At 39.7% G+C, this 15,531-nt stretch overlaps 1 protein-coding gene across 7 annotated transcripts in view; it reads right to left on the reverse strand.

The window, feature by feature from the left end:
• Positions 1-7,448: 7,448 nt before the first annotated feature.
• Positions 7,449-15,531, reverse strand: part of ATP2B3 (ATPase plasma membrane Ca2+ transporting 3) — a 129,005-nt gene continuing 120,922 nt past the window's right edge. For 5 of the 7 annotated variants that reach the window (XM_039361337.1, XM_039361338.1, XM_039361339.1 and 2 more), the window contains one exon: positions 7,449-8,270. In XM_039361337.1, the coding sequence (XP_039217271.1) occupies positions 7,947-8,270 (324 nt within the window). In that variant the 3' untranslated portion in view covers positions 7,449-7,946. The remainder of the gene's footprint in view (positions 8,271-15,531) is intronic. The other 2 variants (XM_039361342.1, XM_039361343.1) reach the window with 2 other exon arrangements.

Genomic DNA, 15,531 nt, shown 5'->3' on the forward strand with positions numbered 1-15,531 from the left:
GGGAGCTTAGAGTTATTCTGGAAAACCTGCTACTCGGTCCGATTGAAGCCTTGACTACATGGAAAGTGTCAGTGGCTTTTGATCGGATCACTTCTGAACAGCCTCTCCGTGCCCAGGGTTTCCACCATTCCCTGCAGTATATGATGGAATTAAGGGAATTTAAGCAGGCTAAGAGATGCCTAAAGTGTCGCTGGCAAAAGACAGGGAGCAAAGATATTTGGACACAGCTAGAGCCACTATTAAGGCCTACCTTGTAGCCTAAGGGTGACGAAATGTAATTGCTTCTCTGCCCTTATTGTGTCTGCTGATAGTCGCCCAGTAGCCCTGTTTCAGGTGATTAGTCTCTTGGAGGGAGCAATGCCAAAGTCCACCTATAGGCTGCACATACAGTATATGTAGCAGACAAAATTGGTCACATTCACTGTATGTTGGACCCTCACCTTATATTAGAGTCAATGGATGTGGTGGGGGCTATGTCTTGCTAGTGATCTGGGAAGAGTTTGAGCCCTTGGAATCTGAAGAAGTGGACAGCGCTCCCTCAACTGCTACTTCAGGTGGTTGTGTGTTAGAGTTGTGCCTTTCCTGGCTAATTAAGGCCTTGTGGAGGGAATGTGTGAGTAGGTCTGGGCAATAGTTAACTCTTTGAGAGAGGGGCTGGTCCTGCTGGCTCTTGAAGAGGCAATGGTGCACTCCCTCCTCAAAGGACAATTGCTTGACCCAGCAAAGCTGGTCAGCTTTTGTCCAGTCTCCAATATCCCCTTTCTAGAGAAGGTGATGGAGAGAATGGTCACATGGCAACTTCATAGAACTGTGGATGAGATGATTATCTACATCTTTTCAGTCAGGATGAAGACCAGGGTTTGGGACTGAGACAGCACTGATCATGCTCACGGATGACCTCTGGCAGGAACATCCATCCTGGCTCTTCTTGAGCTCTGAGAGCCATTTGATATCCTTCTGGGCCATCTCTGGGAATTGGAGGTGGGCAGCATGGTATTGTATTGGTTCTCCTCCTTTCTCCAGGGCCAGTTACAATCAGTGTTGATAGAGGGAGAGAGATCCAGGCCAGGCCATGAACTTGGTTCATGGCTTACTTTTCTAATTTTTGTACAAATAACATTGTAAGAGTAAAAAAGGAGGGGAAAAGCCCAGCAAGCATGACTTCTGGAATTCTTTCTAAGCCCATAGGAGAACTCTTATTTCTTCCGGGTGACTTCTGTACTTGTGTATGTTTGTGTTTCTGCTGCACCTTTCTCTCTGTTTGTCTATTTGCTTGGATGAGGAAGCGTGTGCCACTCTGGGTCATGTGATTGGGGGAGTATTGGAATTCAACTTTATATGCATCAGCTTTCCATAGTATTAAATGTATTAATCACTGGGGATTTGAGAGGGGGAGAAGGAAGGAGGGAGGGGGAGGGAGGGAGGAGAGGGGAGAAAGATGCTGCCAATTTGATATTTTTTTCTTCTCAAAAATACTTTGTTTACTTCTTCCCAAGAGACATGCCTCCAGTTGTTAGACTATGATATTTCTCCATCACTTCCCTTCTCACTCAGTTTGTTACTTTCTTCTGACTGAGGAATGGGCAGTTCAAAGTAGCTCCAGATTTGCCTCTAATGCAGACATGTCAAACACAAGGCCCGGGGGCCGGATGTGGCCCGCAAAGTGGTTTCATGTGGCCTGCGAAGCCATCCTGGAAACAGTGAGGGAACAGCCCCCGCTGCCTTGGACATGGCCCAGGCCAGCTGGGAGCCAATGTACAATTTTTTGGTGGCCATTTTGGCACTTGCCCCGGTCCCATCCCCTTCTGCGAGAGACCATCAGATCTGTCCCATTCCTGTCCAGGCCCCCATAGGCACCTTTGACACGAATGATGTAGAACTGGCCACGTCCACTCAGTAGTCCACACCCACTCCATCCACACCCACTCAGTAGGCTGCACCCACTCTGGCCACACCCACCCGCCCCCCCCCAGGGCAACCACAATGCTGATGTGGCCCTCAGTGAAATTGAGTTTGACACCCCTGCTCTAATGGAACAGAGAACATCCGAGATACTTTCCTGCAGCTAAATTTAAAGAATTTGGGTTTTCCTGAATTTTTTTAAATTTTAAATTTTTTTAACACAAGAAGAATGTTTCAGCACCACAAAATAGTGCTCCTACATTTTGAATTTCTCTCTTTATACTTTCGTTCCATTGTATAAATTTATGTCTTTCGAAGTTTTTCTGGAGGGCCTGTGATGAGTAAAAGGATACTCAGTTCAATTGTTTTTGTAATGTTTACACTTCTGAGGTTTTAGGATTTTACATATTTTAGTTCCTGCCATGGACATTTTATATAAATGTTTGGGTTGCTTGAAATTACTGTAAACTGTGGTATGGCAGGAATAGAAATAAATAAAAAATCTGTATCTAACAGGCACAAGAGAGAGGAGTTTAACAAATTGTGGATTTCTGCCCAATTATGTCTCTCATCCATCTTTTTTTTTTCTCCCCCTGGAATGTTTTCCCTTTTATGCCCTCACCAAGTTCAATCTATTTTCAAATCTTTTTGTTGGCTTTCTCTGTCATGCCACACTTGGCTTCCTTCTGTTCAATTTTCAGAGAATTGGCTGATGGACAGAGAGACATATGAACAGATTTCTGAGCCCCCTTTCATAATTTCTTTTTGGCATTGCACTGACTTGGAAAGAAAAAAAAAGACTTGCTGTGATAGTTTTCTACCGAGGTTTAAGAATTTAGCATTTTTATGGTGCAATCTTGTAGGTTTGGTTCAGCCCCACTTTCATTTGAATGGATTTTAGATAGATCTATTTAGGATTGCACTATTAGTTTGGAAAGTAGTAGCAGGATTAGAAGTTTAGAAAAATGAGAGAAAAGCTTAAATAGAAGAAAAAAATGGGTTATTCTTTTGAAACATTGTATAGCTTCAGTTTGATCCAGTTTGATACTGAATAGTGGTGGATTTAGGGCAGAGAAACCCTAAGTCATGATATGTGATAATTTCAACACATTTCAACACATTTCAATGGAAGACAATGCAACTTTTAAAAAGAACTAGGTAAATTCTTAGAGGCCAATTATTTCAGTTATTAGTAATGATGGTAAAGGAATTTTCCATATTTAGGTATACATTTGAGCACTATTTCTTGGGGACAGCCATGGGGCATCTGTCTGACTGTGTCTTACTATGGAAAGGAAATGAGCCCCTGTGGATTTTACTCTGCTATTCGTAACAACTATAGGGGCTTATCTCTGTTTCAAGGGCCATTGAACCAGCGCTGTCTGAACATGTTTCTGCAGTCATGTGGCCAGCATGATATCACAGAGCACTGTTATCTTCCCACTGAAGTGGTACCTATTTATCTACTCACATTTGCATGCTTTCGAACTGCTAGGTGTGCAGGAACTAGGCGAAGATGGGAGTTCATCCCGTCACACGATGCTTGGGTCTTGAACTGTTGGCTTTCCAGCTGACAAGCCCAGCGTTTTAACTGCTGAGCCATCACGTTGCCCATATCTTATTATAAAATATCTTTAATGTTTGCCTAATTTGTGTTGGAGAGAAAATTTTGAAGGAGACACATCTTCAGTCAGATCCTGCAAAACAGTTCTTGTGTACACCTTGTAGCCTTTTCCTCCCAGCCCTCCAAACATCCATACAACAGATCTTGTACCTCGTGTAATTCAGTTGCTGCATTCATATTTCTTCTCTTAACAGAATAGCCAGATCTAGTTACTATGAATACTATTCTGTTGCAAAAAAGCAGAGAATGTTGTGCTGGCAGTCTGAGTAAAGTTGACTCAACTTTTAAAGAAAATATACTACAAGTCAGCTACTCTTTAATTTCACCTTCTCTCTAGGAATTGGGTAACAGTGCATTAATGTAAGCCGTCCAGAATCATTTTGAAGTGAGATGGGCGACAAATCAATCTAATAAATAAATAAATTAGAGATAGATATTAATGGAATCCTAATTAGGCTGTAGCTAGTCTCCTTGGAGCATCAGGTGTTACTTAGATATGGCCCACTGTTTCTGGTGGTTGCTTGTCTGTGCCAGTTGGCCATTCATGAATTCTGAAGCCCTTTGTTCCAGCCATTTCTAAATTGATGTTTGCTAAGCATTTGTAATATACGAGTACGTGCACAGATGCAAACACACACAACATATACATAAAAACACACACACCATATACATACATCCATGCAAACCACCAATTAGAATTTGGTGCAGAATTCAAAAATTGAGTTGGGAATTTGTTCCAGATACACGACAGAACTTAAATGGAACTTTTCAATCTTTCCATGAAAAAAATCTATTGCCCCAGATTCTATAGCGATGGAGAATCATTTTGTTTCTGGTGCTCTTAAACAGCTGGAAATCAGATATGTTTAGTAATCTGTTTTGGATTATGCAGAGATTTACCAGCAGATCCTAAACTGTCTTCTTTCTGGATCTAAGGAGCTATACATAAATACATCGTGCATTGAAAGGAGGGAACAGAGCATGATAGGAACAGATTCAGGTAAATTGGTAACACCTAGTAGTTCATTGTTTGGCAGTTCATTATGCTTCAGATTTTCTGGTATTGATCTTTCCTAGTCCTTCCTTTTGATGCCAAGGACTAAGTCTGAGATTTTCAGCTTCTAGAGTTTGGCTCCAGTATTGAATTACAGATAATCTGCATACAGAAATAAGAATAGGGTGGAGCTAAGATTTTAATAAACCATTTCCTGTCTACTTCCAGCTTTATGCTTGTGGATTTTTTGCACAGTATCTTCCATTAGAACAAAAGTACAAGCACTGGTTTTTAAATTTATTTATTATTATTTTTTTAAAAAAAACCCTTCATCCTCTTCCCATTAGAATATGGTTTAGAAAAGAAATGTCCCCAACAAGAATGGATTCTTCTCCCCTCTTCCCCCTTGGAGTGAATGTCCTTTCCCTTCCCAAGTTGTGAACAAAACGTACTTGTAAATGGCTGGCAAATTTACAGCGACAAAGTGACCTTTTCTCTGAATATTTTTTTTTAAATATTTATAATTGTTTCTATCAATAATATCTACAGTATTGAATGAAAAGAAGCCCAGGTTGAGACAAAAGTGTTCCTTGGCTCCATTCCCCTTCCCTGAAAACTAAATTATTTTAAGATTTTGGATTTTTTTTTTTAAACATTCAGATGAGAAAAAAGAAGAAAAAAGCTTGCTTTTGTTATTTTTGTTCTTAGAAAGAAAAGACAGCAACAAAGATTTACAGATGGGTTTGGCATTTGCCCTTCCGAAGGAGGGATGGCTTTTCTGATAGTGCTGTAGCTGGTATTTTCAAGCAGGCTTGCCCTAGGAAATACAAAACATGTAACATATTGAATCATGACGAATGGTCAGCTGTAATGTCATGGGTGGAGGAAGATGACACTGCCAGAGTTCTCGAGGATCTCATCTGTGCAGCCTAAGTCAAACCATCTGAGGATGTGTGTCCCTCACCCCTCTTGTGGCCTGATTTCTGCCCAATCCACTTTTAACTCCCAAGTACTGCTTGGTCAGCCTATCTGACTGAGAACCAGGAATATCTTTCAGGTGGCAGTTGGTGCCACTCCGTGTTTGAAAACTATTAGTATTGAAGCTTTTAGCAAACTTTTATATTGAAAGGATCTGGACCCTCATATTCATTTAAGACCATACATAATTATTGTCCCTGGCTAGAGCAGCCTTTACCTCTTATGCAGCATTCTATTAGCTACCATGACATCAACTTTTACTGTTAGTGTAGTTATTTTAGATTTGTATTGTTTGGGGGAAAATGCTGAAATCATGTTTAACCCAGTGCCCTTTTGGGGATAAAAATAATTGTGTAGTTATATGTGACAAAATCCAGTAAACTGGTACTCTCTTGAATTTTGATTAGCATATGGCCTAGTTGATGCTGTGTGGTAATTTTCAGTATGTCTCTCCTTAACTGGCCTTACTTATATTACTGAAGCTTTTAAATGTGGTGGTCTTTACTCAACCACAAGTGGCCTTAGGCAACTTGCTAATTTACTCTCAGCCAGCACAGGATTATTGTAAAGTTAACATGGAATAATCCATATCAGGCTACTCAGAGCTCCTGGCAGGATATAAGTGAAGGGTTAGTCTACTCAGAGGATTAGTATAACATATTCAGGAGCTATTTCTGTTCTCTTCAAAGTTTTCTTGAGCATTTGATACAGGAGATATAAAGGACTCATAATATGCACTCTTCCACACATTAGTATTGGCACTGGAAATTTTCCAAGGCAGCTTCCCTGAAATGGAGTTTATTTCAGTATTGCCTATGGATCACTCCATATGTTTTCCATAATGTTCCTCCATACCCTCTGTGAACATTTGATTGTGGTATTTTGTCTTATTGGCAGGGTTTCCTTTTTTTTCCTCTCCAAGATGCAGTTTGAATTTGCTTGATTGAGAAGGCTGAGTTCAGTTCCTCATGTACAAAGAATTGGACCCAAGGCAAGTTTTGTCATGAAAGTTTAGAATCTGTTTAGAATCTCAGAATTAGCACAGAGTAGCTGAAGGGAAATATCCTCCCAATCAGTGCAAAAAAGGCATTTCAAAGTTGTAATAACTTAATAGTCTCTGGAATAAGATAGAATATAAAAATAATTTTAAAGTGGTAAGGTCAAGCTGCAGTCTTGGAGGTGAGTAGCCATAATAGGCCATGCAGTCTTGTGCAATCACTGCATGTATATATTTCTAGGTTTTCTCACAACCATGAGGGTAGAAATCTTTGTGATGGTTGTTGGTGTTTTGAAAATTAAATGATTCTCAGAAATATAATTTTCTGACAAATCTATTAAATAATGCATGCTCTAATTTAGTGATCCTATGCAACAGGAAACTTTATCTTCTTTTTGCACCCTAAATTCTCTGTACTGTTCAGTTATTGGGTGTTGGTTGGTTAAATCAGTACCTATAGGAAGCATACGGATTGTGAGCAGTGGTCGGGGGAAGAAGAGAAGTGCCCCCCCAAAAGGGACCTCACGTTCAGTCACTTTTTGTGAAATTAGCTGAAAAGGTGCAAATTTGTGTCACTGCAATCACACCCTATTTTCAGTCATACTATATCTGCACTATCCAATTCCCCTCCCCCCCAAAAAATTCATTTTGATTACTCAGTCATTGTTCCACAGTCAATTCCCCTCTTAACAGAAAGGAAACTCTTTCTTTTTCCTGGCAAATCCTGATATAAAATACAAGCTCCAGCAAACAATGTATTTTTTTCTTTTTTTAAAAAACAAAATTGCCCCAAACTGAAATTCCATTGGGGGAGGGGGAAGAAGAAAGGAGAGTTTGATAACAGGCATGCGTTATGGTTAGAAAATCCGTTAATACATCTGTTGGTTGGTATTTTATATATATATATATATATATATATATATATATATATATATATATATATGGATAATAGTTGTGTAGATTATTCCTCTTTTTTTCTTTTTTTGTTTTGTTTTTGTTCCTTTTTCTGGTGTAAATATAGTTTCTTTTTTAAATATTGGGGGGAGAGGAGAAAAAAGAGGTCCCACAAGAAAAATCAAAGCAACCTCTCAATTGCAGGATCATTGTGGGTTTGGTGAGTGTGGTTGCGTCCAAAAATACCCCAAAGAACAGATTAGAGAAATGGGTGGTTTTCCTGTACACTCTCTGGGACTCAGCCCAAATCTCTCGAGTAAGAAAACTGTTTTCCCCCTCTGTGGTTTGTTTTCCTTGCATCAAGTCAGCATGTCTCTGGTTGTCTGAGCCATCCAATGGCAAAAACCTTGTCCTTTTCCACTCCACTGAGTCAAGAGGTGAAGGGTCATCTCCTGTCGGGTTTCATCCTTCCTTAGCTAGCCTACCTCCTAGAAGGAGGAAATGGACACCTCTGTTGTGAACAAAGTCAATTCAACTGGCTGCATGTTAGGGTTGTGTTAGAGGGAGGTTTCCATGCTGTGGAGTGGGCTAACTGGGCTGCATGAGGAGGTAGGTGTCTTGCTGACATCGGTGCTAAGGTAGATGCCACTGTCAATGGCATTGTTGTTCTTGTTGGGAGATGGTGGGGGGCTGGCCCTGAAGTGCTGTCTTAGGGGACCCTCACTCTCCTCCACGTCTGTATCGTCAATGAGAGGAATGTTGTGGATGTAGTCGTTGATCAAGAACTCAGGCGTTGTCATGAAATTATGGATGGAGGTCTTGGTATCTGGCTTCTCCAGCCCTTCATAGAGTGAACTACGGAACGCTTTCACTACGCGGATCTGCAGAGAAGGCCAAAAGGAAGAAAAAGAGAATGAATGAAAGATTGACTTAGAGCTGCCCAATGCCAGGCCACATTTGTGGATCTTGCTAATTGTCATCCTTTGCCATCTCAGCTTGATCTAGGAGAAGGCTGAAGAGATGGGATAGGAACCATTAATCCTAAATATAATTTCCAGCCACTAGACATAAGGCAGTGCTGATCAAGTGCTATCAGTGTTTCTCCACTTTGTTGCAAATATCCTACGAAAGGGATTTTCTGCTCTGAGGGCAGGTTGACATTACAAATATGTGTTAAATCTGCATCATTTTAATTGTGACTTTTCTGATATAATCCTGTGGGACTGTAGTTTAGTGATGGGACTAAAAATTTGTTAGAATTGCCTTCCCCATTTAAAGCATCACAATTCCCTTGGGATAAGGAAAGACTATTAACCCAGTATAAATATTGTGTCAACATTGGTGAAAAACTTTTTACTAAGGATGCCAGCAACTGAATAAATACTTGAAAGCTCTGAGGTTACCTACCTTCCAAAGATTATTATGAGCAAAGCTAAAACTACTAAGATAAGCTTATGAAACAGCTGCTGAGCCATGAGTGACATCAATTTAATACTGCCATGCCAGATTCTCAATACTGTGTTCCTACCCAGTCCGTCTGCCTCCTCTCCCTATTCTTGATGTTTGTCCAGTGCCCCCTTTTTTATTGTCCATAGTTTGTCTTGGGTTAATCAGTATTGGTCCTGTGACAAATTGCTTAACGTGTAGCTGAGGAGAGTGGAGCCTTTGTTGGTCACAAGGAATAAAATAAAAATGGGTGCAGAACTTAAATGAATGAGACATGAATGGTAAAAACAGGCATAGGAAATGAGAGGGACATGTGCGCAACTAAATATTATGCTTAGTGACAATCTAGGAATTGTAGAAAACTGTTTGTATATGTGTGGTATGTGCTGGCGGTAGCAGTAGCCATGAGTTCCATCTAAATAAAGCAATGGGAATGAAAAATGAAGGATTTAACCTCATTCAGGAAATTGTCCATGTTCTGGCTGAAGAATTGGGAATGATATTTCATACTTGCTTGTGGCTTATTGTAAGTTGGTCTTACTTCCTCCATGCTGGTTTCTTCATAGTGACCTGAACCTTGCTCTAAAATGGATGCCAGCATTTTAAAACATGGAGAAAAATCTAATCAAATGGTCACTAAGAGTCAAGCCTGACTTTCTCTGGCTTGTTTCAGCAACAGAAATGTATCTGCTGCTTCTTTTAAGGAAATACTGGGGAAATTTCACCCTACCTCCATCCCAGTGAACCTGATTGCCAGCTTACATATTAAGACATTGTGGCTGTAGTGCTTTGTGAGTAAATATCTCTGGGTGCTTTGCGTATAGCACGGGTGTCATTGTCTTATAATTTATGGTGGAGTTTGGTGTGGAAAAGAAGGGACTTCTCTCATGCTTCTTGGATAGGATTAGCCCATTTGACGAATGCCCAGAAGATTGATGATGAAGAGGAGATACATTAATGTTGATAGGGTTGCATGCTTAATGGGGAGGAGAAAGACTGAGGCAATCCTAAGCAACTGCATGCATTTGACTGTCTTCTTGCCACATCATGCTTGGGGACCAGTATCCAGCTCCTTTATCAAAATGATGAGTTGGGGAGAATCAACCTGTGAAGTCTAAAAGAGAAAGGCAAAGCCCTCGAAAATTAGGAAAACAAAACAAATTACACTCAAAACCAAATGAAGAACGAAACTCCCAAACTAAAGCAATTTGGAAGCATGCAGTAATGGCAAAAATGTGGGGTCAGATTCCCAAAGGCAATTTATTAGACAAATAATAGAGCAAGAAGGAACATGATGATGGGAAGTTTCTTAATTATGTCTCCTATTGTTGGAGAGAAATATGTGTATGAGTGTGTGTGTGTGTGTGAGAGAGAGAGACAGAGAGAGAGAGAGAGAGAGAGAGACAGAGAGAGAGGGGGGGGGAGAGAGATGAGAAAAGACAAGGGAATAAATAAAACATTTAATTCTAAAAGTATTCAAATGGTTGGCGTCTATATGTATGTATGTGTGCAGGAGGGGGCTGTTGCAGAGAGGGAAGGAGGCAGATTGTTATGCAATCCTATAAATGAGAGACATTACCTTCAAGCTGGAATTCAACAGAGGCTTTGGATCTCAAAGCTAACATTCCCTCAGTTTTAGCCAAAGGATCTTAGGAAATGGAAAGATATTCAAGTTTACTTTGCACCATATTTGGAATGACTGTTTTGGCCTTCAGAGCCAGTTTAGTGTAGTGGTTAAGGCACCAGGCTAGAAACTAAGAGATGGTGAGTTCTAAACCTGCCTTAGGTATGCAGCCCAGCAGAGTGATTGTGGGCCAGTTGTGCTGCGATGAAAGTGACAGCATTACAAGAATTCCAGCAACTCAATTCTTAACCAAGATACAACCAATATCTCTCCTAACAGATATTATGGGGGAGCCAGTCTGATGTAGCGATTAATGTGTCAGGATAGAAAATGGAGGACTATGATTCTAGTCCTCCTTAGACACAAAAATGGCTGTGTGACCTTGGGCCAGCCACACATCCTCAGCCTAGGAAGGAGGCAAGGGCAAACCACTTATGAAATCTTGCCAGGAAAATTTCAGGGACTTATCCAGGCAGTCAGAAAGAGTCAACTGTGACTTAAAGGCACAAATAAATAAATAATTGGCTTTTAGTCCAGGCCTCAAATTAATCACAGAAAATTATTTTGATACCAAAATCATGTCAGGTTTGAATCCTAAGTGTCTTGCTAACTTCATAATTCCTTAATAGAGATTGCTGCTTCTGACAATATCTGCTAAACCGTATTTGCTTTAATTCAGTTCGGTGCCTTGATCAGGTAGATTTTATGTTCCACATTGTGAAGCTGGAAATAATATGCTCTGTCATCTATTCCCAGTTTCCTGCATGATGGATATCATTAAAGTAAATTAGGACACTGATTATTAAATTGTTCATTTCAAGAGGATTGGTATGAAGCATCCACTGTTAACTTCTGGAAGGGGAGCATTTTGATTTTCTGCCTAAACTCAAAATGGCTTCTTCCAATTTTATTTACCCTAAATATTATTGTTTGGTTTCCTTAATATTTCTTGTTTTCAGAACTGCTGACAGTTCCTTGAATCATACAACCTCTTTGAGGATGGTGGAGAAGGGATAATTTTAAGTACAAAAGGAAAAAATAGCTGGATGTGACTTGACATCAAGTGTACTTGGATCTACAACTCAGAGGGCAGAAGGAGAGAGAAGCATCTGTCAGTTATTAATGATATGCTTCAGTTCTTCATTTGCAAAATGGGAAAGAGAAGTGCACTCTATTTATTTTGCAGAGGTATCTTGGTTTGCCAACCTGCATATATGCTACCTCAGCTAGGCCAGTATCCATTTGGGAGTGGCTTCGGTATGATCTTGTTATATATTCCTCACCAAACTCAATAGATGGTTGATAGGCTACCCATTTGGGCTAAACATTTCAGTGTTTAAAAGTTAAGCTGAACTGAAGGAAAAATGAAAGAATGCCCTTTTTTCACCCTTAAAATGACTGGAAATATGAAATAATTGTTATTCTGGGGAGGGAGGGAAGGAGAAGAAACTAACCAAATCAGCATTCCCCAAGTATTGTTCATTTTTTGTTGTTGACACCATCAGGCTTGATCCTTAATCAAGCCATGGACCCTGTGGGCAAGCTGACCTCTTGGAAAGAAGCACACGGTGTTGTGCAATGGAAGTGCATAATGGTCGACAGCTGCTGACACATACAGCAAAAAGCCCTGTGGGAGACTTCAAGGTGCAATGTGGCAAAAGCAGAGATGAGTGAGAGAGGTGGCTTTCATGCTGCAAGAAAGTCAGGGCAGGAAGTCCCAGAAGACTTCAGAAAAGCTGAACGGCACAGACACACAGTGAAAACGTCTCCAGTTACAGCCGCAGGAGAGGAAGAGAAAAGAAAGACCCATGCATTGTTGCAACAGTACAGTAAACGTTCGAGTATTGAGGCCCATCCTTGCTGTTTGGGGGAGGAGACGAGGGAAGAGGGGATAATGAGTTCATGCTTGGCCATTGGGCCCTCTGTCCATGCCTCACAGGCTTCCCTCCTGTCCCTGCAGTGGCCAGAAGCAAGTGGTAGGACACAAGAGAAAAGATGAGCCAGCAAGTTGAGGTGAAAAAGCACAAGGTGGTGATGGGTAAACCCTTTCAGGACATCTAATCTTCAGGCACTCTCTACAATTGACATTCAGTTCTTCAATATTACCCTGCACTGATGCTTTTAGAAAAACTGAGTGAAAGTGTTACCTCCTTCTCCTCATGTTTATGTCTCCACTATAGAGGTAAACTGGTTTAATAGGCATTCCTTCCCAGGAAAACTAGTTCGGAGCCACCAGCTTTGCTTAATGTTCCCAAAGAGAAAATGAAGTGTGGCAAAAGATCTATCTGTGTCTGCATTATTAACTAGCTGAAATTATAGACCTGGGTTTAAACAATTATGGGACTTTTGCATGAAGTTATGGACCTTTTCTTAACCAGGAAAAAAATCTTGTTCCCATCTCTCATTAAAAGCCAAAGGTCAATCTGCCACATTTTAGCTGCTAGGATCTAACATGATTCAGAAGTAGAACTGTGGGCAAATTAAAGAGCAGGACTGTTGCAAACAGGTTGATTAATTTTGAATTTCTGAACCCAAAGTGCATGAGCTCATATCTGAAATAATAATTTTTTGCAAGCAGTTTTTGCCTCACTCCAATTGCATGAGTTCATATTTCTCCTTTAGCTCAGATTCAAAAATAACTGCCATTCCTCAGGAATAAAGCAAAACCTGCGTGTGTCCAGCTTTTCCTTAAAATCCCTAAATTATAGGCAAAGATCACTAAATGATACAGCTTATCACTATTTTGAAGTGATAACTAGACTGTAATGACTGGATCTAGCAAATCTCTGGAATGGAGATAAGCTGAACACGTATTTTTAGGAGTTGTTACAAGGCACTTCTCCACTGAGCCAAATTTTACAGGAGGTATACGGGACATAGATTTCAGAAAACAGATGTCTCTTCTTTACTATTACAGTGCTACAATATTTACATGTTTCAACACTTGAAAAATGAAAGGTAGGTAAAGCTATTTAAGTATGGGAATCTGGCATGTTATTACTTACATTTTCATTAGGGTTTTATTTCCACACTCATAAAATTATCAATGGATAATAATTATCAGTGGTTAAAATGATTGAAGATTAAGTGAGCAATCTTTCAGTGACAGGAGCTATACAGGTAGTCCTCGATTTACATTCACAATTGAGCCCAATTTTTTTATTGTTATGTGTAACATTTGTTAAGTGAGTTTTGGCTCATTTTATAATCTTTCTTGCCACAGCTGTTAAGTGAATAAATGTAGTTGATGAATTAGTAACCCAGTTGTTAAGTGAATCTGGCATCCCCACTGAGTTTGCTTGTCAGAAAGTCACAAAAGGTGATCACATGACCTTGGGACATTGCAACAGTCATAAAAATGAACCTGTTGCCAAGCATCTGAATTTGAGGATACTGCAAAAATCGTAAATAAGAAAAACGCTCATAAGTCACATTTTTCAGTGTTGTAACTTTGAATGGTCACTAAATGAACTGTTGTAAATTGAGGACTATCTGTACTTCCAAAAACACCAAGGGGGTGAGAATATAATTTCCAAGTGGTTTATATAGTTGTAGCTTTTGGTTTTGTGTTTTTTTTTTTTTTTTTTGAGAGGTGCTCCTTTGGGGCACATATTAAGGTGAAATAAAAACTCAAACCCCATTTTCACTATACCACTAGAAACCACTAAGCAGTTTCATCCCAATTTCTTAACAGTTCGGCTGCACAATTTCTTAAATTTCTGGAACTGCCCCCCCCCCAAAAAAGGGAGGGCAAGGGAAATAAATTAGATCACTTTCTTTGGTATGTACAGTATCTCCAAATGAGTCCCTGTTGTGGAAAATGTGTAGAGAGAAGATTTCACATATTATAAATTAGGGCTTCTGCTCTTCATGGAATTTGGGGAAACTCTGCCTAGGCTAGGTCCTGTTGGTGCATGTAGTGCTCAAAATCCCCATGAATAAGCAAAAAGCAGCAGTGATGGGATGACTTTAGGAGAAGAGAAAATAAATAAAAGAATTGTGGGAGGGAAGGAGTGTTTGGTTTTGTTTTTATTAAACATTAAAGGAAATTTCCAACTGGTATAGAGGTGGTTCCATCCATGACATCTTGGAAGCTGAAAAGCAAAAAGGAAGGGGAACTTCATAAGGGGAGGGGACCCAGGACAGGGACTAAGACAGGAGATTCATTTCAGGCTCCAGAGGGAAAAGATATTTTAAAATTCTGGTTACTATTAGGACAGCAGCTGTTGTGTCAGGTCAAAATAGTATCTTAATTTGACAAAGCTATAAGCCAAGGCTATAAGTCTTATGGCTGCCTTTTTAATTTTTTTTGAATAGGTTTATATCTGCAGTTTATATATTGCAATTGCAGTCTTCCAAATGAACACTGCTAGAGAAATAGTGAGCTTCCCCCTAACCTTTCTTCAATTTATAATAGCTTGATACTGCTTATTGATTAAATGAAAATGAACTCTGAACAATAAAGAAATGATAATTCTTGGGTTTTTTAAATATACTTTTGGAGAGATGGGGGATTTATGTTTGAATCATTCTTTGATCTTGCCGGTAAAGTGAATGCAATGGAAGAGCTAAGTTATTTCACCTATGCACACTTAAAATGTGTATAACTCGGTTAACAAATGAAATTTCTCTAATGAAATATATTTATTCATTTGGATAATTTATGTAGCTGCCCCTCTCACAACAGTGACTTTGTTCACTGTGTTAGTGTGACTCCTATCATAGTCCACAGCCTATGTAGGATTTAAAAGAGTAATTTACTCTGCAATGAATAGACTCATGCTGCCACTGCCTTTCAAAATCATGGCCTCTGAAGGTTTCCAATTGAAATAAATCAGGCTTGTGTGTTAAAATCTATAAAGGCTATGAAATAAACAAAGTCTAAATATTAAATGCCTGCTAGAATCTAGCCCTACCAAAACCTGTAGGGTTATCAAGATCAACGCTATTTGCAAAAAAGTTCTGATTTGAGAAGCTTTGCCTGCTTCTTTCAGCAAGAAAAAACAGGCTTCATCTGTACTCTTAAAGAAGTCTCTGTCTTTAAAGAGAGCATTAAACAAAATTTCAGCAGA

The sequence above is a fragment of the Crotalus tigris genome, unplaced genomic scaffold, assembly GCF_016545835.1.
Source record: "Crotalus tigris isolate CLP2741 ecotype Arizona unplaced genomic scaffold, ASM1654583v1 scf7180000019254.217656, whole genome shotgun sequence".
In the NCBI taxonomy this organism is placed as follows: Eukaryota; Metazoa; Chordata; class Lepidosauria; order Squamata; family Viperidae; genus Crotalus; species Crotalus tigris.